This window comes from Elaeis guineensis, chromosome 9 (assembly GCF_000442705.2).
Source record: "Elaeis guineensis isolate ETL-2024a chromosome 9, EG11, whole genome shotgun sequence".
NCBI classification, from domain to species: domain Eukaryota; kingdom Viridiplantae; phylum Streptophyta; class Magnoliopsida; order Arecales; family Arecaceae; genus Elaeis; species Elaeis guineensis.
This window is the reverse complement of record NC_026001.2, coordinates 94,146,219-94,171,375: the sequence shown is the minus strand read 5'-3', so window position 1 is coordinate 94,171,375 and position 25,157 is coordinate 94,146,219. Positions and strand designations below refer to the sequence as shown.

General features: G+C 37.2%; 2 protein-coding genes across 5 annotated transcripts; both read left to right on the top strand.

Annotated features, from left to right (window-relative positions):
- Positions 1-2,659: 2,659 nt before the first annotated feature.
- LOC105051037 (probable protein S-acyltransferase 7) lies at positions 2,660-11,190 on the top strand. Of its 2 annotated transcripts, none has more exons than XM_010931303.4 (5): positions 2,660-3,089; positions 5,556-5,738; positions 9,357-9,653; positions 10,006-10,239; positions 10,339-11,190. In XM_010931303.4, the coding sequence occupies exons 1-5, from the start codon at positions 3,030-3,032 to the stop codon at positions 10,858-10,860; spliced, it is 1,296 nt and encodes a 431-aa protein (XP_010929605.2). In that variant the 5' UTR covers positions 2,660-3,029; the 3' UTR covers positions 10,861-11,190. The 2 variants fall into 2 exon arrangements, with proteins under 2 accessions (XP_010929605.2, XP_019708533.1); XM_019852974.3 differs by lacking the exon at positions 2,660-3,089 and adding an exon at positions 3,135-3,153.
- A 1,076-nt stretch (positions 11,191-12,266) lies between these two features.
- Positions 12,267-18,141, top strand: LOC105051036 (probable serine/threonine-protein kinase PBL8). 3 transcript variants are annotated; one of them, XM_073243500.1, is made up of 7 exons: positions 12,267-12,465; positions 12,776-12,825; positions 14,475-14,593; positions 16,789-16,924; positions 17,008-17,144; positions 17,253-17,373; positions 17,465-18,141. In XM_073243500.1, exons 2-7 carry the CDS (start codon positions 12,780-12,782, stop codon positions 17,821-17,823), a joined length of 918 nt encoding a protein of 305 aa, XP_073099601.1. In that variant the 5' UTR covers positions 12,267-12,465; positions 12,776-12,779; the 3' UTR covers positions 17,824-18,141. The 3 variants fall into 3 exon arrangements, with proteins under 3 accessions (XP_073099601.1, XP_029122581.1, XP_073099602.1); XM_029266748.2 differs by having other exon boundaries at positions 14,358-14,593; XM_073243501.1 differs by lacking the exon at positions 12,776-12,825 and having other exon boundaries at positions 14,358-14,593.
- Positions 18,142-25,157: the final 7,016 nt, after the last annotated feature.

The window sequence follows — 25,157 nt, the reverse complement described above, 5'->3', positions numbered from 1 at the left end:
CACTTCCTACTTCTGGGGGGTGACGGAGGATGAAAATAGTGAAAGATCACAATTTGACACGCAGCAACTAGATTAGCTCGTGTGGAATGTGATTTGAATTTGATTTAGCTTAAGACATGGATTTGAACTTGACCTCTAGCAGGGATGGAGATGATAGATGGGGTTGTGAGCGATTCTTTTAGATTTACACTCAAAACTAAGTTGTCTGCGCGCGGTGCAGAAAAAAATCACCGCGCGAGAGTTCAAATTCATCTATGAAAACGCGCCTTTTGGTACGTGACGCAAACAGCATATTCTGTGGAAAAAAAAAAAAAAAAGTTTGTGGGTGGAGTCATTATTAAAATACCATGGCCAACCTGTAAACCTTTTTTTCGTTATGTACATTTTGTTTGGCAATTTAAAGAAAGGGAGACTGACATCTATGGTCAGTGAGATGTTGGGGAAACTGATGGATGTCTTTTAGGAAGAAATGCCTCATGCTCTTGGAAGTAAGTTCAGTTCCAGTGGATCCACATGAACAAATGTTTCAGATGTCGGAAGCGCAATGAGAGAAACTGAACATGGATGGTTGGTTGCCATAATATATAACCCTTTGAAACATTGATTCTAAAACAGAAAGGTTACCTAAATCATCTACCATTTAATTCGGCAATCAAAGATATCAATTGGAAGCTGCAAATCCTGCGTGGGCACTGCAAATCCTGCGTAGACCAGCGGAAGGGACGACGGCCCATCCCGCACCTGCCACCGCCTTAAAAATAATAATAATAATAATAAGAAACGGAACTCGGCTTTGGACTACATGAATTGCATCATGCGTAGCCTGGGAATTGCATCACCTGACATCATGGGTATTGAGATTTTAGCCCTGTCCCATCTAGAGCTGTCAAGATGGTTCGGCCCATCTTGACTCGTCTCTGAACAGATCGGGACGGTATGATTCGTTTAACTAACGCATTGAAAAAATTTCAACTCGAAAATTTCAACTCGATTCGATTCATCATGGTTAAACTGTTAAAATAAAATAAAAAAATTTATAAATAATAATATAAAGAAAATTTCATATTTAATTTGAGTTCAAATCAACATATCAAAATTTTATATCTCAATTCTTAAAATTATAAAATAAAATTATATAATTTAAACTAAATATTTAATACAATCGAAACTTAAAAGATTTTAAGTTTCAATTTTCAAATTAATTTAGAGATAAATAAAAATTTTAAAAAATTATCTTTCATATCATTATTGTGGTCTTCATCATTTAAATCTTTTTCTTCTTCTTCATCAATTCTCTCTTCAATAACATAAGAATTCTCTTTTGAAATATATATATATATATATATATATATATAAAGAGACAGATCAGTCTATTCTGACTCGCTTTGATCCGTCGATCCAAATGGAACAAGTCATTTGATCCGTTTTTAAATGGATTGCTAAAATATAAATTCAATCTATCTCATTTATATGACGGGATGGATCAATCCGATGGATCCAACTTAAATTGACAGCTCTAATTTTATCCAACTCACAGTTTGAAGAATTATTAAGTTCGCTTGGTTTATAATAAATATGGTAGGCTAAGTTAATGAAAAATATCACAGCAATTACAACTATCTTATATATATGTTTTATCACTCAAAAGTATTATTGTATTTTTTTTTATTGATTTAGTTTACAACATTTATTGGTACAGTAGTTTTAGTTACATGCAATATATCAAAAAAAAAAAAAGAAAGATGAGATAATGAATCAAATAGGGCATTGCTTTGAGCAATTATCTCATTTGGGAGCCATCTCTATTTTATGGGTTTTATTTATTAAAAAATATTTTTTATAATTGTGCATCATATGGTCTTATTCATCAAGTACTTATCAAGATACGTACATAGCTATAGAACCGGCGATTATCGTGCACAGCCTAGGAAAAACTTCCCTCCGTTTATGGTACGCTCCTCTTGGACATTAGCATGGTCCGCGGTGACGCTGGTGCGCGTGACCAAGTGCGGAAGTTAATATTACTTTGTTCCTTGGAGTTAGACCAACCGTCTCCATGCTCAAAAAGTAAAACGAGGGTGATTCGTATCACTCCTGTTTCGTACTTAAGTAAGCTACACCCTCTAATACCTTCCCTATCCCACTGGCATGGGCCCACGTCCCGCTGGTGGGTGCGATCGTGGGCGAACGAGTAGTTCCCTTTGGAACTTTGGAAACAAAAGTCGTCATTCACGCCGCATCCTTTCCGTCAACTCTGCCGTAAATGTCCACTCGCCGCCGAAATCAACAAATAAGGTGTCGGTCTCACATAATTACCCAAATACTCCTCCCTGCCGTTTCCCTTATTTCTTACATGGGCAACTCAACTCGTTTCCCTTTCGAAATTTCTACATCGTTCTGTTACGGGGGATCAGGAAACGCGTTCTCGTTGGACTGGAGTTGTGGTCCTCTTGTAATTTTCAGTGTACAATTAGGCTTTGTGGGGATAGGAGAAATAAGGCACTCGCGTTGTCCAACTTGGAGATCGATCCGGAGTGCGACTCTGCACAGACAACACGAACATTTCTCCAGTAAATACTTGCCACGTTCTCATGGATGCATATTCACCCTCCCAGTCTCAACTAGAAGCTTGCTTTTCTATTTCCGGTTCCCATTTATGCAAGCCTTCACCGTGCCGTAGGCGAGGCAGAGGCCAAGGTTCGCGAGACGGCGACGGAGACCGCCGGAATCTGGGCCGGCGAGAAGATCTCTACTTTCCGGAGTACCGGGTGGACGGGGGCTCGCGCGGAGGCGGTGGTCGCCGGAGTCTGGTCGCCGTCTGTCTGCTGGATCTGGCAAAGGAGTAGAGGCTGGAGGCGGTGGTGGGGAGGAATTCGAACCTCTGGAAGGCAGTGCTTAGCCACCATCTTTGCTTCTCAGTGGTTATTGGAGGATCTAGTTCTTCGTGTGTGAGACAGAAGTGGCTTTGGGCGGCGGCGAAGGGGGGGAATGTACGTAGCCCCCCTCCTCGGGGATCGAATCCCGCCGCTATGGTGACGGAGGCGGACGTGGAGATGCCGAGGGTTTACGAGGTCTGGAAAGGCAGCAACGTAAGTTGTGTTCATTCCCTCCGTGACTTCTTTGGGTGGATCTACTCCTTCCTATATTCCGGAGGTCAGGGTTTGGGGATTTAGGATGTGATAAGATATGTCCAAATTTGACTATTTTTTTTACTCCGCACTTCTTTGTTTTTAACGCTAACTCTTGATAGAACTGGCAACTAAAGAAAGTTATTTATTTACTTTGATTCCAAAGAAAAAAATTGGATTTTTTTTTTCTAATTTTTTTTGCGTGATGCCTTTTCTGTTTATTTCTTAATTTAGTTTCGAGCATTGATCGAGATATTCTTAATAAATGAAAGAGACTTGGGAAAAGTAGGTATAGCTACAAGAAGGATATAGGTAGTCCCTTGTCTAAGCGGCATGACAAAGAAGTAAAGAAAAATTAGATAGAAGTAGAAAAAAATAGAAAAGTAGCAATTATTAACATCAAAGAACAAGGTGGTAGAAATGAATGATAGTATTAGAGGGATTTTGTGGTATTGAACCTCAAAAATAGATAAATCACTAAATGAAGAAGAGGATCTAAAGATTATAATCAGCAAATTTATAACTCAATAAGAAGGTAAATACAAAAACGATGAGATGGTTTAGAGCTAGCCTGATTAATGGTGGCACATCTGTGATGCTGCCCTTTAAGTAGTTCAAGCCCCTTCTAATGCACTAGGTTGTTGCAATTATCAATCATCAACTGTCACATCCTGCCTCGTGTGCAAAAGAAGGAATTGATGACACCTAATACCGATAGCATTTTAGTCACTTGAAAAACTCTTCTCTGAAATGGGAAGAGACGGAGCAATGTCTTTGTTTTGTTGGGTTTGTCTCATGCAACAATGTTAGTGCATAATGGAGAGGGCTAAAGGGAGAGATAGAGGGGACTTACTCTATTGAGAGTTAGTTTTGCAGTATGTGGAAATTATATGGCAGTTGGTTGGATTACAAAATCCTTCCAGTCAAAGAATCTTTGGTCAATTTGTGATTCATTATAATCCTATTACTGCTTCGACATACAGAATAAAGGTTTCCTGTGCATGAGGCTCTCACTACTGCCTGGTCTGAGGAGGGTTAGATATATGCAACCTTGCCGCTGACTGCAAAGAGGCTGTTTCCTTGCTTCTGTAGGCAAAATACTATTTCTAATTCTAGAAAGTTGTGATTGAAAGTCCAAAACTAGTTTATATGACAGTATGTGAAAACTCCATCATTCGCAAGTTTAAAATGATCGAAACAAGTTCAATGATCACATGGTCGCTGAACGGTTTTGAATTTTAATATTGAGAAAAGTTCTGATGAAGTTTGCTATGAAATAGGTGAAAGCTTCTTCCATGCTTGAACTTAAGGCATGTTTGGTTTGATGTTAGGCTAACTTACAGCATTCTCCAAATGGTTATCTTTTGATCTTAAGTATATCAGACCAACTTTCCTTGTGGTAGTAGGTCTGCACCATTGCGAAACTGTCAATTTTGTGCATAACTACATATAATATCCCTGGAACAACTTTTGCCCTCTACCATTCACCAAGCTGATATGCTGGGCTGAAATAGTTATTAAGGAATTTTAACATACCCCTTATGTCTCATTAAAAAAAGTGCTGGTCAATGGGTTTTATATCTTGGTAGCATAATTAAGCAGTCACACAAAAATGTGCAGCAAATCTTCTTGATGTTTCAACCATCACTTAAGTTTTTCAAATCAATTAGAAGATGAAAAATGGTAGTACTATTATGTGTAGTAAGTGCGATGGTTGGGTCAAGCCATGCCATAACCATGAAGCCTTGGGCATGAAGCCCATTTTACGGGGTTTATTTTATGCGCCTTTTTTGTTACTTGTTCCTTCCAAGGCTATGAGATTCTCACTTCTAGAATTTCCACACCATTCCATACAACTTTAAGTCCAGGTTTTCTAGGTGGATTCCCCCAGTTCTCACAGACCTTTATGTATCGTCTAGATCTGTTTCCTTATCAGGGTCTCCGTTGCTCTCCATCATCTGTTTCCATACCATCTGAACCATTCTTCAGCACTTTCCTGGAAGTGGTGGAACTCCAATACCTTCCCTGATATTAATTTTTCTTTTACTCTAGGTTTCATGTTAGATACATATTTCCTTCTTTAACACCAATTCATATTAATTGATTCATTATCAAGTTTGTTTGTTCACAGCAATAATGATTCATTTTGTCCTCGTTTGGAGGATTATATGATCTGTTTTTGTGATAGATTCAATATGCATTGTTGATCTGGCAAAATCTTGAATAAACAAAAATGGAAAGGGTAATATTTGGCTCTCTTTTTAATATCTCTAGTTACTACATAGACATTCCTGGATCTCTGCAGTAATGCATTATTAGAACTATTTGCTTCAGGATCATTATTAATAGCCTGCAATGCCTTTTATACTTGTTCAAGATTACATTTAAGGAATTCATCAATAATGTTGTTGATTACATACTTTGCAGATATTTTTTCTTCAAGGGAGGTTTATATTTGGACCTGATGTGAGATCACTCTTTCTGACCATATTCCTCATTGTCGCTCCTGTCTCAGTATTTTGCGTATTTGTTGCCAGAAAACTGATGAATGATTTTTCCTATAATCTTGGGATATCGGTAATGGTGATTGCTGTTGCATTCACACTGTATGTAAGTGCTGTCTGTCTTCTCTCTTTCTCTCTGTAATTCTTCCTCGTCCTCGTTTTCCCTTTGTTCAATGGATTACTATTTTTCAGTCTTGTTAGGCTCAGTTTATTATAAATGCTTCTTGGTAGGAAGCATGCATCTGATGTCCATGTCATTAATTCACAAAGTGGTCTGTAGACTGACATATGAAGGCTTATAATTGCTTTTACTTGTGAGAGAAATCTTATATCATGTTCATGTACATTATGTGAGCTGGATATTTCTATTTTTCTCAAAGGTTATGCTTGTGATTAGATGGTTCAATAACTACTGTGCATAGTAAATGTGCAGCAGATTTCGCTTTCTGTTAAAACAAGCTAATTGCACTGGCTGCTTGGTGCATTCCCTTTGGGCAATCTCCAGTTTTGCTGGAGAAACTGGATATAAAGCTAATATAATTTAACTACAAGCAGAAGTATTAACGCATGGCAAAAAACACTTGGTTAACAAAAGTCAATTCATACTGACTTTTAAGGTTCTTATGACTCATCATGTTAGGAATAACATTTATTAATAGTATTGATTTTGACATTAGTATATGCAGAAAAACTTTCGGTGGTACTATACCCAAGTAGACCCCTATTAGAGGGCCTTTGGCAACATGTATTAGTAAATACAGGCAGACCCATATTAGAGGGGTTAGTTTCTACTTGATTGAGTTTGCTGCAATACTCTAAACAGTGACCAGCAGAAACCAATAAAAACCATGTTGAGCAGCACAGAGTCACAAACCAAAACGGACTGGCATGAACCCACACCTCCTCCCCACCAAACCCCAATGCTACTGCACCAGCCTCTGATTATCATGGTTATGTATTGATATTGTCACACGTGGTTTTTCAATCCTTACCTTTTTGTGTATTGATATTGCCACTCCACATATGCTGCTGATAATTTGAATTATCATTGGTATATCTAATGAACAGATGGTCATCATCTGTATAGCTCCTTTGTAATCCATCTGAAAGTGTGAAAGAAAGACCTTTACATTTTTTTTAAACCAGGCCTTGGGGTGACTGTTTCAAACCATGTAAGCCCACTTCTCTTTACCCCAAGTGGCTTAAATGAGGGGGCTATGTCATATATATTTCAATAATAGCTTCCTTAAGGAAAAAATGAGTTCTTTGCTTCTTGCAGGCACAAAATCATAAATGACTCAGGTATCACTTAAACATGCAATAAGGCTAGTAGATACGGGCAAAAGTTTTTTTCTTATGATTTTCATTAATTTGTTCGTACTTTTATTTCTGTTTTAAGTTTATCCATTGGTTGATCTTGATGTTGTCTTCAATAATTGATTTGATTGTCTAGGCTTCTTGAAGTCGGAATGCCTATTTGTCCTTAGAATACCTGAAACTAATAAGCATGAATTTCACAAATACATGTAGAAACATAGCATCTCATTATCCTTAGCATTTGTCTCTATTATGATGATTTTTGTGCTAGTTTTCGCGATCAATCCTATTATTATGTAAATCCATCCATTTTTTAAATTCATGTTGTCTACTTTGTGACTTATTTGTCTATGTATTTATTTGGGTGGGGCAGGGGGATCACATAAATTTGAGCATATTGTGATTCTCAGAAATATATATGAATTCACCTTCCAAAATTCAAATAACTCAAGGTGCCTCTGCAAAATATGAAAGAAAAGGCTAATGTTGATATATAGGAGTGAGCATGTAGCGTTGCAAAATTTTCAAGATACTCCAGATCTCATATTTAATTGGAGTTTACTATGCAGTTTGCATGACTTTCTAAAGGCTATGACATTGTAGTTTCTTATTATTATGGTTATTGTGAAAGTTAGCGTAAACTCGGCATATTTAAACAACAATAAACTCATGCTATGCAAGCCTACTTGATTGGAACTTTGTGAAGTTTTTCCAAAAAGGTCTTTGTCAAACTACAAGAGGTACATCTGGTCTCTCTTTGAATACTGGAGGATTGAGGAAAGGAAAAAAAAAAAAAAATGCAGAAGTGGGGACTTAGGGTTCATCACGGCTTAATATATTTCCTATTCCATTTTCCTTTCTTTCCACCTGCTCTTACATCATTTAAATGCATTCTCTTCACATGGTGAACAAACCCGCACCTACTTGGCGACTTTAATAGACTGCATGTAATGTTGCATTGTTTGCAGCCTCAGTATCCATTCTTATAAGTTTCTCGCATCAAGATGATCCTCCTATTCCCAGAAGATACACTAGCATTCCTGACACAGTTCCTAAAATAATCTACTAGGATTAAGTTTAGTTAATTATGTCATTTGCATTTCTTCTTATTATTGAATGATCTGATTTCCATAAATGCCTAAGACCGCTTGTTCAGTAAAAACAGGTTTGCAAGTTCAAGCTTCCTTGTTGACACTTTGCCATGTACTCTAGCTCATGCATACATGGGCATGCAAGTATCGAGGGAAGTTTTGGGTTTGTTTAAAGGAGAAGTTATTCCTTTGCAAAATGGACCTTATCCTTGTCTTTTAAGTATGACATGAATTATTTCATGAATTTAGTTGTACTTACAGTTAGTTTCTGTAAAACCCAATGCCTGTGCGCTAAAAACAAATGGTGTACCAGAAAAGCGTAAGAACACATAAGAAAACTTAGAAGCTGTCATGTTATGCAAACCATTTTAGATCATAGAGCTGTTTATATTGGTTATTATTTTCTGATAGACTTCTATATCCTTTGACATACTGAAATGTTTGTAACAGTTGGGATATGCCTCTTGCATCTTTATGTATTTTTCCGTTTTATTAGCTTTCATTTATCAAATTTCAACTGTTAATTGTTTGGGGCCCCTAGAGTATCGAGTGCTGTAGAACTTGGAATATTAGGCTTTGCAAGATCACAATCTGCCGCTGTATGATATCTAATCTCCATATAGTGTTAAACATGAACCCAAGAACAAAAATCTTGTGGATGTGGTTTTGCAACAAATTGAACCTTTCATCTTATGATTTTCAGTACTTTATGAGCAAAGAGGTCATAGTTTATGCTTTTTTTGCTCCTTGTTCCTACAAATAACGACAGCAACAAGTTTTGTATATCAAAATTATATTATTCATCTAGTGTCATTCATGTTGATATATCACAATGTTCCATATACTGAGATTAGGATCTGCATGTCTTACTCTTCCTTTGTGCTGATTGTTCTGCAATCTAGAGGTTTGTCTGTGTTCTGCAGATATGCAACACAATCCAGAACTTAATTGGTTAATCAAATTTGTGGTTTGTGTCCTCCATTATGTGCTCATGAACCATTTAATTCTATCATGTTTCTTAAAAGTTACATTAGTATTATAGCATGCCTTAAAGAATTCATGTGTGATGCAGTTGTTTCTAAAGATGGAATTGATATGGACTCCCTCATGATCTCAGTCATGATCAAATCTTTAAAAGTATTGTATTGGCTATATCTGGCAAAGAACCTCATGTCTTCCCCAGGATCTCAATATTGTTTGTATATGGAATGTGAAAAATATAGAATACTGATCTTTTTCTAAAAAAATTCCATCATGTCAATGCTATTGCTTTTTCTATATGATGGGAAAACTGAAAAAGGCTTTATTTTTTTCAGGACTTAATTCTTCTTTTTCTCACCTCTGGAAGAGATCCAGGTATAATACCTCGTAATGCGCATCCTCCAGAACCAGAAGTCTATAATGAGAACACTGAAGTTGGGGGCAGCCAAACTCCACAGTTACGTTTGCCTCGAACAAGGGATGTAATCATCAATGGGATCACAGTAAAGATTAAATATTGTGATACCTGCATGCTGTATCGACCTCCTCGCTGTTCACACTGCTCAATCTGCAATAATTGCGTCGAACGGTTTGACCACCATTGCCCATGGGTTGGGCAATGCATTGGACTTGTAAGGCACATTAATGTTTAGGACAATCTTCATCTAAAGCATGACTTGCTGCTCTTATGCGCATGATAAATATATCAGAGCTCTAGGACAGAGCTGGAATACCTATGAAATGGAAACGTTTGGAGGAATCTACTAAAAACCATTATATAATATAACAAACATCAGTTCAAATCATTTGCACTGTTATTTATTGCGGATTGAATTGTTTCAAAGGTGATGCCTTATGATACACTACAGAAATTATCACTTCTATTGCCATGATTCCTGCAAGAAAAATTGAAAGTCTTGCTCAATTGCTAGTGTTGTGTTGGTGATATACACTCTTGCTAATTACTTGTTTTCTTTGGTGCAGCGCAATTACAGATTCTTTTTTATGTTTGTCTTCTCAACGACTCTGCTCTGCATCTATGTTTTCGGGTTCTGTTGGGTGTATATCAAAAAAATTATGGATGATGAAGAAGCCAATGTATGGAAGGCAATGACCAAGACACCAGCCTCCATTGTTCTGATAATCTATACCTTCGTCTCCGTGTGGTTTGTTGGTGGCCTTTCCGCCTTCCATTTATATCTCATCAGCACCAACCAGGTAATTGGTTTACTTTTGTATAATATGCCTAAAGTCAATGGTGCCAACCAGTGAATACGTTACAATAGTTTTATTCAATTTTTCTCGCTGCTCTGGCAGACAACTTATGAGAATTTCAGATACCGTTATGATCGGCGAGCTAACCCATATAACAGAGGAGTTGTGGAGAACTTTAAAGAGATCTTCTTCTCAAGCATCCCTCCCTCCAAGAATAAACTTCGATTGAGGGTACCACAAGAGCAAGCTTCTCAGGCAAGGTCAGTGGGTGGAGGGTTTGTCAGTCCAAACATGGGCAAAGGTGATCTTGACATGGGTAGGAAGGCTATGGCTTGGAGCGATGCAGGGTTAGGTGTCGGTGACCTCGAAGCAGGGCTGGACAATGATGTGTCTGAGGATAAGGATGGTGGGATTGCAGATGCACCCCCTGGTATACAAAAGGATCTTCCATCAGAGGGCTTGGAAGCCGGGCGCTCTGCAGTGCACTCAAGGCGGTCCAGTTGGGGGCGGAGCGGGAACTGGGAACTATCACCTGATATCCTGGCTCTAGCAGCAGGAGTTGGTGAATCAAATAGAACAACTGCTGGGGGTCGCAATGGTAGCACGAACACTGGAAGCCTATAGCTTTTTGAGAAGCTAACGCAAGATGTGGAAATTTGGATTCAAGTCATGCACCTAGTTGACGCAATTTGCTGTCTCTTTGTTTCCTGTGCCAATACAGTAGTGGAGCCACTATGTTATTCAATGCAGTGGACATTGTGGTCCTGAAAATCTTGTTTGGTTTCCTTATTTCTTCCATTTCTTTCTGGTTATCGTTGCAGTTCTAGATGGTCTTAATTTGATGATTTTAAGGTGCGAAATTATTAAAACCGGGCTCTTTTTAGATCGTATGGTCTATGTATACTGTACTAATTTCAACTAATGGGTCTTCCTGAATGAGGCAAGCTTAATCAATAGCTATGGTAATTGCGATCAGACCATGCTTTTTGTGAAAGCTGGCACCATGTAGTAGAAACGATTTTTTAAAGAAAGATGAGCTCTGACGCGTGCTATATGAAAGAGGGAATTCTAACCAGTGCGTTGCATGTATTTTAAGGTCATGAAGACATTGTAACCTGTCATTTGAAAAAGTGGAACTCAGTTAACTAGAATTTGCTGCATGTAATTTGGCACTAAAGTTAGATCACCTTTCATTAGGCAGTTGTGTTTTGGCACCACTAGTAGTTTGGATCTATTTCTGTCGGGCATGGACACTTGGTTTGAAATAGTTAATTGAGAAACAGAACTTAGAATGGTAGATGATATTGTAAAAGTCAAAATGATAATAATAAATGAAGTAAATTACAATGATCTTTTTTTGAAGTCTGAGATAATTACGTATTTTCATTCAACATGTTGAAAATATATATTTTATCACTTAATTTTTGCTATATGGACGACACGTAATCCATTATTAATTTTTTTTTGTTAAATAAATTAATATTCTTACTAATCTCGTCATTATCTAATCTATTTGGATCTTAAAATATCTTATAATTTTATTTTAATATTATTTTATTTTTTAAATTTTAAATTTTTATATTTAATCAGAAGGTTATGTATATAGTTTTGAAATCTCAAACCTCGAAAGGATTTAGGATAATTTACTCAGATAAATACCACGCCACATTGGTTGAGAGGATTGGTGTAATTCACAGATATATCATCCAAAACGTCATTGAGTTGGCGTGGTGTAATCTCATAGCTTTGAATTGGTATCATGAAATGTGCCATTTAATAAATTAGAGTGATTGGTACGTGCGACCCAGAGTACTGTGACCATCCAAGAGATGGATGGCCAACAAATAAAATAATCTGCAAGCACATGGTGCGTTAAACATGGCACATGTTGTCTAATGGCCGTCCATCTTCTGATGGCGGCCATCCGTTTGGGTGCAGGCCGCACCATGAAGAATCCAGTTGGATTGCTCTCTCATTTTATATATAGATAGATAGATGGAGAAATAGGCAGATACATAGACATAGAAATAGATATGTTACTGGCTACATATATCAAAATATATCATATTATTTGAAGGAGTCGGAACGAAAGATTGGTTGAGAGGCTTGCGATTCTCGGTAGGATACGGTACCCCAGGATCTCTACTTTATCCCATCCGCGTTAAATAAAGCCAAAGAAAGGCGACTTGTATTCCATTCACCAGAGAAAAAGATCTGGTTTCAAATTTGGTAAGTTTTACTTGCTGTCCTCCACCGAGTTTGTTCAGCCATCCATCCTCTTGAATTCAGTAGTTGGCGTTCCGGCAAACACAGCACCCTCTCTCACTACAATCTCTCATTTATTATAGTTGTTTTGGGTGCTGTTATTGTTATTCCATTGTCGATTAGTAGTATTTAAAATGTGGGATGGTTTCCACCATTTCGCTCAAGAAAAATTCTGTATCAACGATATTATGGTTTTAATTACATGAATATTTTTTTTATTTATTCTATCGTTATGATTGGCACTCTGCTGAAAACTTATTTCATTCTCTGTTAGGTTCATGGGCAATTGCTGCGCAAGTAATGCAAAGATTTTTAGATATCCAGGTGCCATTTTTGTTGGCTTATCTTTTATATGGTATTTTTTTCTTTGTTAAAGAAATAGGAGTTGGATGTGTCATTCGTAAAGTCCATTCCTCATATTATATCTCATTTATAAACCACGCCCATAAATCTTCATGTATTATTCAAGATCTTAGCTTCCAATAGTTTTTTTCCCACTCTAAACCCTGTTTCCACTCCATTGTCTATTGCTTTTTCTTCTTTTTTTGTTTTTTTCCATTTCCTAAAGTTTGATCTTGAAGGCATGTCCAGATTTCTCATGGCACTACATACTTGATTCTGAAATAAATATGAATAGCATGCTGCTGTTGATGTGATCTTTATGCTTTTGTTTTTATGAAGGTGAGCGAAAGAAGTTGCACATATATGTACTTTAGAAAGTATTTATTTGCTTATTTAATATCACGTTCTAACTTTAGTTTGGCCAGGATAAAAGACAATTCAACTTGTCTATTGTCTTATTTTACTATATAGTTTTTCATATATTCATGGGCATATTTGAAGTATTGTGTCAATGGTATGTAACAATGTATACTTTGGGAATTTAATTCTTATTGGTTGTATGGTTTGATGGCTTCGATGCCCAGAAGAGCTGCCCCCGCTTCATGACCAAGAAGGATTTATGAATAGGATTTCATGAATTAGATTAGATTCACCACATATGTGAAAAATTAGCAAGAGGAGGGAATTGAAACAGGGTTAGGCGTAACACCAGGATTAAATCAGGCATGATGAGGGGTGACAAAGGAAGGAGAGTTTACCTTGTGTTCATCTAGACAGGATGTGACTAAAGGGTTTGAAGAAGGATGATGAGATTTTATGATGGGTATAAGTGAGGTAGGAAGAAAGATAGTACATAGATAGAAGGACTTAAGTGTAAAAAACAGTGCATGTGTGAAGCATTGTAAAGAGAAACTATGTGAATATACTATTTGATAAGTTCATGGTTAGGATTTATTCATATGATATAAAGGAAGGAAATAGCATGGTCTAGTTTAATAAGGTTCATATAAAGGCCAAGGGTTTGTACAAGCACACAGCTTTAAATCATGGAGAAGAAGGAAATCAGGCAGCACATGTTGCAAAATATGTCCGCGAAAATCCTGAAGGAAGAAAAAGGTAAAACAATTTAATAGCATTATGTTTTTAGGAAAGAAAAAGATAAAATGATTTAATAGCATTATGTTTTTAGGGGGATATCATTTTATTGGAGGTATGCATCTAAATTTTAGATTTTAGAGGCTCATGTATTGAAATTTTAAGTTTTTGAAGGTTTGCAAGTTTCAAACTTTTTGAGGGATACAAACATAGATTTTTAGCTTTCTAAAAGATAAATAAGCAAATAAGCATATTGGAAGTGTGTGTGTGTGCAAAAATTACAAAGAGAAACCATAGTGTAATTCTTATGTGGGAATTCATGAGCAGGCAGTCTTGGAATTATAATGTAATGTATCTAATCTGGATAATATTGGCAAAGGTTTGATACTTATTTAGAAAATAATTTTGATCTGATTCAGAATCTGAGGGGTCTGCTGATGAACATATAACTCCAGTTTCCACTCTAAGCCCCTCAGCATATGAAGTTGTGGAATTTCATCTCAAAGATCTAAAGATGGCCACAGAAAACTTCTCAGGAAAATACTTAATTGGAGAAGGTGGATTTGGGCATGTGTACAAGGGCAAGATGGATGGTGTCCCCGTTGCTATCAAGAAACTGGACATCACTCGCTGTCAAGGGCACATGGAATGGGAGGTAATCTATATCCTACTCCTTATCTTATGAAGGCATCAATATGCTTAGTGAAGCAGCTTCATAGCTTATGATACTTATTTTTCTACATTGCTAAGTGCTAACACTGTAATAAAGTTTTCTGATTTATTGTCTAAATTTGATGATTGCATTTGATTATAACATACAACTATCTACATTTTGAATTATTTCATGCATAACACATAATAATAGGTTGAACATATACCATCTAAATTATTAAGCATTCTATGCTTAGCACATCAAGTTATTTATGTGAAGGCAGATATACAAATATTTTCATGTCAATATAATAGTGAAATTACATGTGAAAATGCATGTAAAGCTGACAAATAATACTTGTAAATTATAGAGGAAGCAATGTTAATTAAAATATATTGATTTCTTATTCATCATGAAATATATCAACTGAGGTTTTGTTAATCTTTTCAAATTTTCTGAATTGACCAACCTTCAAGCTATAAGTTGAGGCAAGAACCCCAGCGACTATGACAAACTTATTTAGCCCAAAAGTCATCAGCATGTGAGGCCCTATTTCTCTTCAGAGACCAAGCTGACAACTATTCTATGCTATAGGTTATGCAGCTGACTGTAAAATAGAGTTATGCGGAGAAGAAAAGGGAAGTTTAGGGAGAGCAGGGGTTTATAGGAAGCCATGCCATTAAAGGTGCAGGAATGTGTTGGTACATTATAGGCAAAGGTTCAGCCTAAACCAATCATGCATAGTTTTATTCAGGTCAAGAATGACCAGATCGTTCCATTAGATAAAATAAGGATGGAAATTTGCTTGAAAGAGATTTTTTTTGAACATGTCAGTTGGAGAAGATAGAAGAGGATGAGCAACCCCAAAATTTTAAAACTCAATAAGACGTGCTTGGATTCGTCAAGACAATTCTTTCACATGTTCGAAGCAATAGTATTGATATAACAAAAACTTTCCTAGTTTATCCGAAGCACTTTCCATTCTAGCTTGCTCTTCAAACTACTACAAATCAATTGATATTATGCCTCTTGTTGATAGACTCATGCATGACCATTCTGCTTACAAAGATCAAATTCCACTTCAAACTCTTAATTGGACTGCTTTCAAAGCTCTAAACACTATCTCTCAAAAAATATTTATTTAACATATCCTATTCTATAACTTTGGAAAACACATTTCAAACTCTTAACCGTAACTCCTTGAATTATTGGGTTTTTACGCATGCTCTATTGAGAGGGACAACCATAGATTGGAAGTCATGGGAAAACTGAGATGGGATAATCTAAATGAATAATGGAGAAGAGAAGACTGGCACATATAAGAAGTATGATACAAGAAAACCATGGGGACCCACCTTCTTAACTCAACAAAAAATTGAAGCATCTCATAACATGATTCAATGTTCTACATAATGACCTTCATAATAAATAAGCAGGCAAGTAAATAAAAAAAAAAAAAATACATGAATGAAAGAATGAATGAATAGAGAGCTGATTCAGCAACCCCCTACTGGCTATTGGATCTTCTATAGGTGGATCTAAGCCATACTTTAAAGCTTTTTTTATCTCGAAAATAAGTTAATAACTCTCTGATCTATTGAGACAGCTCTTGCTAGGTGACTGGGGGTTGTTGCAGTTGGCAAATGAGGGTGAGAAATATTGGAATGGCAGGAGTAGCTAAAGATAAAATGGAAGTGATTTGGGGCATGGAACCTTCATTGGCTTGGCCAGATAACTCTTATGTGAGGTTTTACTTGTCCTGGATGACACTTAGTTGAAAGTTGACTGACTGGGAGGTTCCTTTCTTTGTTCCTGCCATCACAGAAAAGAGGAAGTGAAATTCACATGTAAAGAATTATAGGATAAATCAGCAAAGTATTTGTGTGGTCGGTGGGATACTTTTTATTATAGCATGCATTATCGCATTGACGGCCAAGATTGACTTGATAGATCCTAAGGCTCTGCTCATTTCTTATCAGAATTTTATTGGCACTGCTGCATAAACTAGAGAACATAGATATGTATAGTCTCCAGCATAGAAGGGAGACCAATACCTCACACTCCACGGTTCATTTTCTGTGAAAGACTACTGAAAATATGGCTAAATCTTGAATCATGTCTTGTTCGCTGAATGTGGATTTTTTTTTCTTTGGAAGATCATTTTTATGAGATCCCTGCATGCTTGCCAAATTATGCAGGCTGAAATAAAAACCTTGGCAAAGTTTCGCCATCCTAACCTGGTGCAGCTCAAAGGGCATTGCTCAAAATTTGACCAGCGCCTCTTGGTCTATGAGTACCTCCCATTGGGTTCCCTTGAGCACCACCTTACTGCAGGTGAGAATCCATTTCAATCTTATGCCGTGTTCTTTGCAGACATCCACATCAAGTTGCCTAATGTTGAGATTCTGTGGTTGCAGAACAATGCCATAAGCTGACATGGGCAAGGAGAGTCAGCATCCTCCGCGACCTAGCAAAAGGTCTTGCCTATCTTCATGACCAACAGCCACCAATGATACACCGAGATATCAAGCCTTCAAACATCCTAATCGATGTGGTAACATAATCACATGATGAAGTTTTGATTTGAAAGCTAGAATGCTTTATGTTTCTCATCATATCACTATCTTCTTACTTCTCTCTTTGAGCCTTGATCATATTACAGGACTACAGTGCAAAAATATGTGATTTTGGCCTGGCAAGAGATGGACCAATAATTGGATCATACGTTGAGACCAGAGTGATGGGGACTCGTGCTTACGTCGACCCTGAGTACTATGCTACAGGTCTGGTGGCAGTTTTTACCTACAGATTTTACATTGCAATTAGATCTCTAAATATTGAAGCATAGAACATCCTTTATGGCTATGTTGACAGGGAAATTGAGGACAAGAACTGATGTATATAGTTTTGGAATGGTGATACTGGAAGTTATTACGGGTCAAATATCTGAGCCGTGTGACTCCACTAATTCAGGGAGCAAACTGCTTGAGTGGGCAAGGACCTTGAAGCAAGAGCAGAGGATGCTAGAGATAATGGACCCCAGGCTACAGGGAAGTTATCATAAGAGTGCAGCATTGCTGCTTTGCCGTCTAGCTTTTGCATGCACTGACAATTGGGAACCACCAATGAGGCCCAGAATGCAACAGATTGCCAAGACCCTTGAGAATCTAGCTTCAAATTGCAGTGGGCAATGCATCTCATGGATGTCTACAAGATGTCCGCCAGGCATCTAGTAAGGAGTAAAGGTTTCAATAGATGGATGGAAGCCAAAACTTTTCTATGTTCTCAATTGGAAACATTAGCCATTTATCATTATTTTGATTTCTAGTAGCAAATAACTATAGTTTTCTTTCTTCTTGGTTGCACTATGTTTTAGTTACTTTCTCCTTCACTTTGGTCCAAGGTAGTTGCTCTACTGGAAGAGGGAAGCTATAAGTGTTTTCTCCCTTATTTTCTGAATAACTGTGAGTGTTTGGGAAGCCAATGTGTCGAACATTAGATTTATGTAGAGGAAGTTTCGATGAATATTTTAATGGAGTAATTTTTTTTCTTTTTTTTTCTATTGTAAATCAAACAACCTCATGCACAAGAGCAATATCTGTGCATTAAACTTTCTTTGTGTATGTACATCAATGACTTAAATATTTAGATATAATTCAGATAACCTCCTGAATATAAATTTGCAGTTCTATAGGGGTGGTCCAGATCATGGTTCAAAAAGTACATGCGGAGCTCTTAATGGTCAGTGCTGCAGCAAAAACCAAAATCCTATTGCCAAATATCATGCATGATTATGAGTGAACTGCTTCCATACGTCGTCATCAGTTCCATTCGAAAAAAGGGTAGCTGGGTAAGGATTTTTTTTTTTCTTGATCAAGTTGCAAGATCAGGCTCCTTTAAACAAATTGCATGGAGTTCAGGTAAATTATGACTCCCTTATTTTTCTTTTGGCTTCATTGCAGGCAAACTATATTGTATATTTATATGCACACTGTGAAGTATTTTATACTCTTTGAGATGATACTCCTACATAGCTAGCACAGAGACAGATCAAACCGAAATATGATGCTACACTTTTAAATTGTTAAGCTTATCTTTATTTGATGTGTGAATAAAAGATGTTAAAAACATCATGATTGTTGGTTTCTAGCCGATTTAAATGTTGTAGATCATGATTAACAATACTGGTTTTTCATTTCTGAAAGATCCTTTATTGATTTTGATGAGAAAGTATTTTCAGGTCAAATGCTTTCGAAAGCATTACAATGCCACCTATCTTCTAGGTATTTATACGACTGGCTAGGTAGGCTTACATAGATGGCATTGGGAGGATTTCTCTGTTTTTTATGATGAAATTATTCAATAAGGAAACTAACTGGTTCCAAATTTAACAAATAATAAGTTTTAACTAATAATCTTTAAAACTGCTAAGTGATACATACTTTTGGTGAATGAAGTAAAGGTATTTCTCAAAAAACCAAAAAAAAATCACCTTCAATTGTAATATTAGATTATTTAAATAATATTGATGGTGGACTAATAATTTCTGTACAGAATATAGCTGTCACCATATATACGTGCATGCAAATTTGGAATATTGTGCATATAATATATCCAACTTGCAATATTTCTCTCTTGATAAAAAAGATTTTTTTTTTTTTACTCATGAAAGGAACCTCCTATAACATCCTTGAGAAATTGTCAGCCAATGTGATATGAAGGATCTTCAGTCCAAGTCTTCAAATTTACAAAAAATTACTCTTGCTAATTTATGACTACATAAATGCCACACAAGCTTGTTTTTTAACTTTATATATAATATTGATTTGGAAATTTCCCACCTTTATTTTTTGATATCGGGCCGGGCTGTCATATAAATCCCTCAACGTAGTCCACTTGTTAAGTGGGCTGGATTGGGCTAATATCTTCATGGGTTTGTTTGAGCTTAGAACATACATTACCGATCCAATTTTGACTTGGGCTAAGCTTGAACCATTTTGGAGCAGCATAGTCCAAACAAACCTGATTTAATTTTTCTAGCATATGTGTATATGTTCAGTTATATTTCATATATATAATAAAAAATAAAACTAATACTATGGGGCTCCTCAGCAAACGCTCCCCCTGAGTTTATTGCACTAATTTCTGAGAGACACTGATTTCCCTCCCCCCCTACATGATAGGTGGAATTTTTGATATGCATAAACCGAGTTTATAAACAGTAATTAGTGGTCATTTCAGGCTCATCCCACCAATTACATGTGTTGGAGATGTAAAACCTTTAAGAAGGGGTGCCACTGTTAGGGTATTGCTCCCTTCACTTAATTCTCTTTTGTCAAAAGCTATTTAGGTGATATATCAGAATTAGAAAAGGACAACCATGAGGTCTTAATTTCTCTGTCTCTACTCTTGATATCCTCAAAAGATAATGCTAATAGATCAAACCAAGTTAAATTGTTTAGTAGGTTACTTCTCTCAAGAAAAAAAAGGAAAGTAGGTGACTTTTTTTTTTTTTTTTTTTTTTTTTTTTTTTTTTTTTTTTATGAAGGAAGTAAAGCTTTTATCTAGCAAATGTGATCCACATTTTGCACATTTATACTAACATAATGATCTAGAGGTTTCTCCTAACAAGTTGCATTAGTCCATGACAACTGGAGAAAGGAAAAATAAAATAAAATAAAACAAAGATTAGGTTCAGGAATCATTCTCGCTGAAAATATAAATTTATGGCTAAGGCTGATTCAAATATGGTCAATAACCTGCTAAGAAGCTAGTGGTCATATGATTGAGTCCGGATTCAACAAGGAAGCGGGTTGTACTGGTTAGCACTTGAACGTCCGGCTTTTCCAAGACCTCATATCTTCAAGTATCTCCTCAGTAGCTGGGTCAGTGCAACCAGCCAGGGTCGACCACCAAGCTGGTAGTTTGAGCAAGCGATCCAGGCTACATGGTAGGGGAGTAGATTGTACTTGTATTTGGACCTCATTTTCTTTTTTTAATAATTTTTAATATTTAAAGAAACTATTTCGTACTTCCAAAAGAAAGTAGTCCATCCGTCCCCTAACTTGCAGAAATAGAAAATATGTGAAGCATCCTCACGATATCACTTAGCCATCCTTCGTATGTGAGGCCTTCCTCTCTCTTGAGTTTTTTTTCTCTATATAGTCCATGATTATATGATACATGATAAAGCCATCTAATAATTCAATACATATCTCTAAGTAAATTGATGTATAATTTTTAAAACATGGGATACACAGGTAGACAATACATAGTTAGATGAAATACATTTTAATAAATTAGTCATTCAACAATTTCATATATATGTCCAGATAAATTGATATACAATTTTTTAGAATATGATATTTTCGATATATAGTCTGTGACCATATGATACACGGCTGGTAAATTAGTCCTTCAACGACCTAATATATACCTACAAGTAAATTAATATGTAATTTTTAGAATATAATATTTATCAATATATAATTTATGTTAACATGATATATATCAAGCAAATAAATCATCTAGAAGAGAAAAAAAGATAAAAGACTCAACAAAAAAAGAAAGGCCCCATGAATGGATGAAGAGGGATGGATGGCTTCTCAAGAAAAAAGAGCTACAGGATGCTTCACGTCTCTCTCTCTCTCTCTCTCTTTTTGGGGAGAGAGAGTTATGGGATAGATAGACTTTGTTGGTAGGAGAAGTTTTATCCTGCTTTGCCTCTTCAATTTCCACTTCAAGATTAGTGCCACGAGGCATGTGGCAAAAAAAGAAATGGTCTCCGGGTGGTTCCTCTGACGTGCACACTAAAAGATATTTGTTCCATTGTAATCCAATCATCGTTATTTAGAGAGAGACGTCCCTACTTTGCTGCTTTTATTGGGCGTAATCAACTGAGCTGATGATTCCCCTACAAATCCACAATTAATTGCATCCTTAATGTGTGCCTGACTTTCATGTAGCCAAAATCAAGTTGGTTAACACTTTCACTTTTAACGCATGATATATGACCTTGACATGGTTGGAAGTTGAATAGTTGCTCTACCCCATAGAAAAGTGACCATCTATCGAATACCATGCGAAATTGGTTTCAAATTGAGCATAGGGAGATAGAATATATTGAAGCATATCGAAGTCAACCTCAGCTATTATCAGATAGAGCTGATGGACTTAGGTGCAAATCTCAGCCCAAAGTCGATTAAAAATAAATAAAGTTTAGGCCTGAGGCCAGCCTATGATCCACTGTAATACCAAGTAATTTAGTACGGTGCAATTATTATCCTTTTTGAGGGACATCCAAAATTCTTTGTGCATATTGGATGGTGTAGAAAATTCGATATGGAGTACATCATCTTGCTCGATTAGTCCATATAGCTATTATTTTTCAATATGCATTTAATGCCTGCAGTTCTATTTTTTCGTTTGAAATTTTAAATAATTAAAATATCTTTTTTCTTTGAAAAAAATTATGACATCCTATGGCATATTATAATATCCTGCATCATAATATAGCCCAGAAAATTATGACATCCTGACATATTATGATATTCTGCGTTAAATTATGACTTCCTGCACGTATGATGCCATAATATGGCTTAGGATGACATAAAATAGGAGGGATATTTTTGTCCAACTACTTTTCAATGCGCATTTAATGCCTACGGTTCCATTTTTTCGTTTAAAAATTTTGAATGACGAAAATATCTCTGTTCTTTGAAAAAAATTATGATATCCTGTGGCATATTATGATATTCTGCGCATCAAATTATGACTCTCTACATGCAGGATGTCATAATATTGATATAAAATGTCATAATTTTTTCTAAAGAATAAGAATATTTTCGTCATTCAAAATTTTAAATGAAAAAATAAAATTACTGACATTAAATGCGCGTTGAAAAATGATGGCTGCGTAGACCAATGAGATAAGATGGTGCGCTCTATATCGGATTTTCTACACCATCCAGGTGCATAAAAAATTTCTCTCCAGACTATATATAATTTTGGTGGCCATGCATAGTCCATTGATGATTTTTATACCGGCATGACTTTTATAATATAGAAGTAGCACCAAAAGAAGTTTCATAAACATGACCCAGGCTTAATGCATGATGTATGATAGTGCAATGGTTGGAAGCCTTATGCAGGGTTGCTCCTATGCCATGCAAAAGTGACCATCTACTGAGTACTGGTTTAAAAGTTTGACAGATTTTGCATCCAAACCTAATAGAAAAAAGAGTTCGATTACTGGATACTAGCTCTGAGCATCATCTGTCCTATAGTTGAATTTGCAAAATATTTTCACTTTGCGGTGACATATTGGCTGAACTACAATAGTCATTGAACATGTGAATCTTCTAGTCATGCAATAGAAGAGGACCCCCATATACGAAGCCAGCTATTTCAACCAAGGGAGATAGATCAGATGGTGATCTGAAATGTTGTAACATATTGTACGAAAATGTATGCATCTTACTGTTCCGATCATAACATTTAATTCCTGCAAACCAATTGGCTGCTCATAACCCTTTAAAATGTATGGGCTGAAATCTGATAATCAAAGTGCAACTAGGGCTATGGCCAGGTGGTTGCAACACTCTTCCACTAGAAAGTAAATTTTCTCATCAAATATGTATTACTAGGTGTTGTCGCTCGGCTCCGGTAGTACCTTCATTAAGAGCCGGGACGTCAGGCCGCCTTCGTCAAGAGCCTGAGACGTCGGGTCTACCGTCCCGACAGATGGTGGCTGTCCTCCGAAATAACCAGATTTGCAAGAAAAGTTTGCATGTCGGAGCATGTCCAGCAGAAGACCCTCCGATGTCTAAGTCAGTTGAAGTCCAGAAAATAGATAAAGGAGAAAAAATAGTAAAAGAGAGTGATGAAAAAATTCTGGGTCTAATTGTGGACTTGCCTCTCTCTGGCCTTATCTCAGGGTCTCCTTTTTTACGTCTTTAAATAGAGGTGAAATCATAGGTTGGTGCACCAAAGTCACATAGGCCGCCTAGAGCCTGCTAGGCCATAATCTGACGAGCTATTGGCAACCGCTTGAGCCTATAGTGCCACTATTTGATAGGTTGTTATGTCAGCCACTACCTGATATCCGAAGTTGTTAGTCGTGGGCCATAGTGGCCAGTCATACCTATGGGTAGAGTTGGTTAATTGGGGTGTCAAATATAGGATGTGCCTGCATCTAAAAGGTTGTTGGAGGGCTTCAAACATCATGCATACGATCAGACAGATTGGTGGTTCGAAGTAGGAGCAAGAACGAGACCTCGCTCCAGATGCATCTATACCTGCATAACATGCAAGTCATCGCCTCCCCATCATTGATCAGGTCCCAACCTCGAGGTTGGTGGCGAGCCAGGATGGAGGTCAAGTGCAAGCTGATGCCGTGGCACTGCCTGATCTTGAGCGAATGAAAGTTTTGGGGCTTTCTGGTATGGTTCAGCTCATCTATGGGATTGGCAAGCAGTCAGCCATCGCGCGGAGAGAGGAGGGATTTGATAATATGGCAGCACTCATAATAGTTGCCCTGTACTACTTCAGATGAAGGAAGTAACTGGTCACAGATTATCGATCTGATTTTTTCTCGAAATGCTCACAATAGATAAAATTTTGGAAGTCCCAGGCTGGTTCACCATGTATCTAGCATTAATTGGCCTCACACCGTGCCCCACTAATGGCAAATCGTTTTGCAAATTGTATAGTTGAGACCGTCCAATTTGGGAGTCTCGAGACGCACAGTCTTTAATGTTGACAATTTTAAAAAATGATAGTTTGTCAGGGAGGACTACTGAGGCACTTTTTCGTGGGAGGCATGATTTCCAAAGTCTCTCCGATGGTGACACTTGCCACATAGCTAGGGGCAATAGAGGGGCATCCTCCTGCCTGTCCCCTCTGTAAGTAGAGAGATCATGCCGTCTGGGGTAGGACCCACCCAGTCTATTTTTTATAATACTATCATGGCACTATTCTGCCACCTATCCAAGTACCGTCGGTGTTCATCTTTCGCTGGAGGGGTTTTCCCCCACTTCCTAGCTTGCCACAGAATGCCTAAAGGGATTACACCTATGGTCATTTTTTCTTGGCATGGAAGGAGTTAGAAAATCTGGCCACTCAGATGCGGGGACATGGTGGCATTGGTCTAAATGCATCGATGAGGTTGCAATCGACCTAGATGCTGCTAGAGTGGACTTCCTTTGTTAAAGTTCCATCTTCTTATGTGTTGGCCTGGTTGGGGGTGCGGCAAGTTGGGCTAGCCATTGGTCCAGATGAGGAGGGTGTAGCAAGTTGGGCCATCCATTGGTCTAGATGAGGAGCAAGCGACCACTCGAGGGGCCTCTTCTGCATTATACTCCATAGAATGACCTTGGATCTTTTTAGAAGATAGTCTTTTGCTCCATCCAGCCTAGCTTTTCATGTTAGAGCACCTTCTTAAGAGCGTGGAGACCTAGAATCAGCAAAAAATCACCACAAAAGAGGAGCGGCACAAAGATGGAGGCACAAGAAAGAGAGGGCAGCCAAGAATCCTAGTGCCTAGGGTTTCTTCCACTTTTAGCAGGTG

Coding starts and splice junctions, on each gene's coding strand:
- LOC105051037 (XM_010931303.4), top strand. CDS start 3,030: ATGGTGACGGAGGCGGACGTGGAGATGCCGAGGGTTTACGAGGTCTGG. Junction 3,090..5,555: donor AGGTCTGGAAAGGCAGCAAC/GTAAGTTGTGTT, acceptor CATACTTTGCAG/ATATTTTTTCTTCAAGGGAG. Junction 10,240..10,338: donor ATCTCATCAGCACCAACCAG/GTAATTGGTTTA, acceptor CTGCTCTGGCAG/ACAACTTATGAGAATTTCAG.
- LOC105051036 (XM_029266748.2), top strand. CDS start 12,780: ATGGGCAATTGCTGCGCAAGTAATGCAAAGATTTTTAGATATCCAG. Junction 16,925..17,007: donor TGAGCACCACCTTACTGCAG/GTGAGAATCCAT, acceptor CTGTGGTTGCAG/AACAATGCCATAAGCTGACA. Junction 17,145..17,252: donor CAAACATCCTAATCGATGTG/GTAACATAATCA, acceptor ATCATATTACAG/GACTACAGTGCAAAAATATG.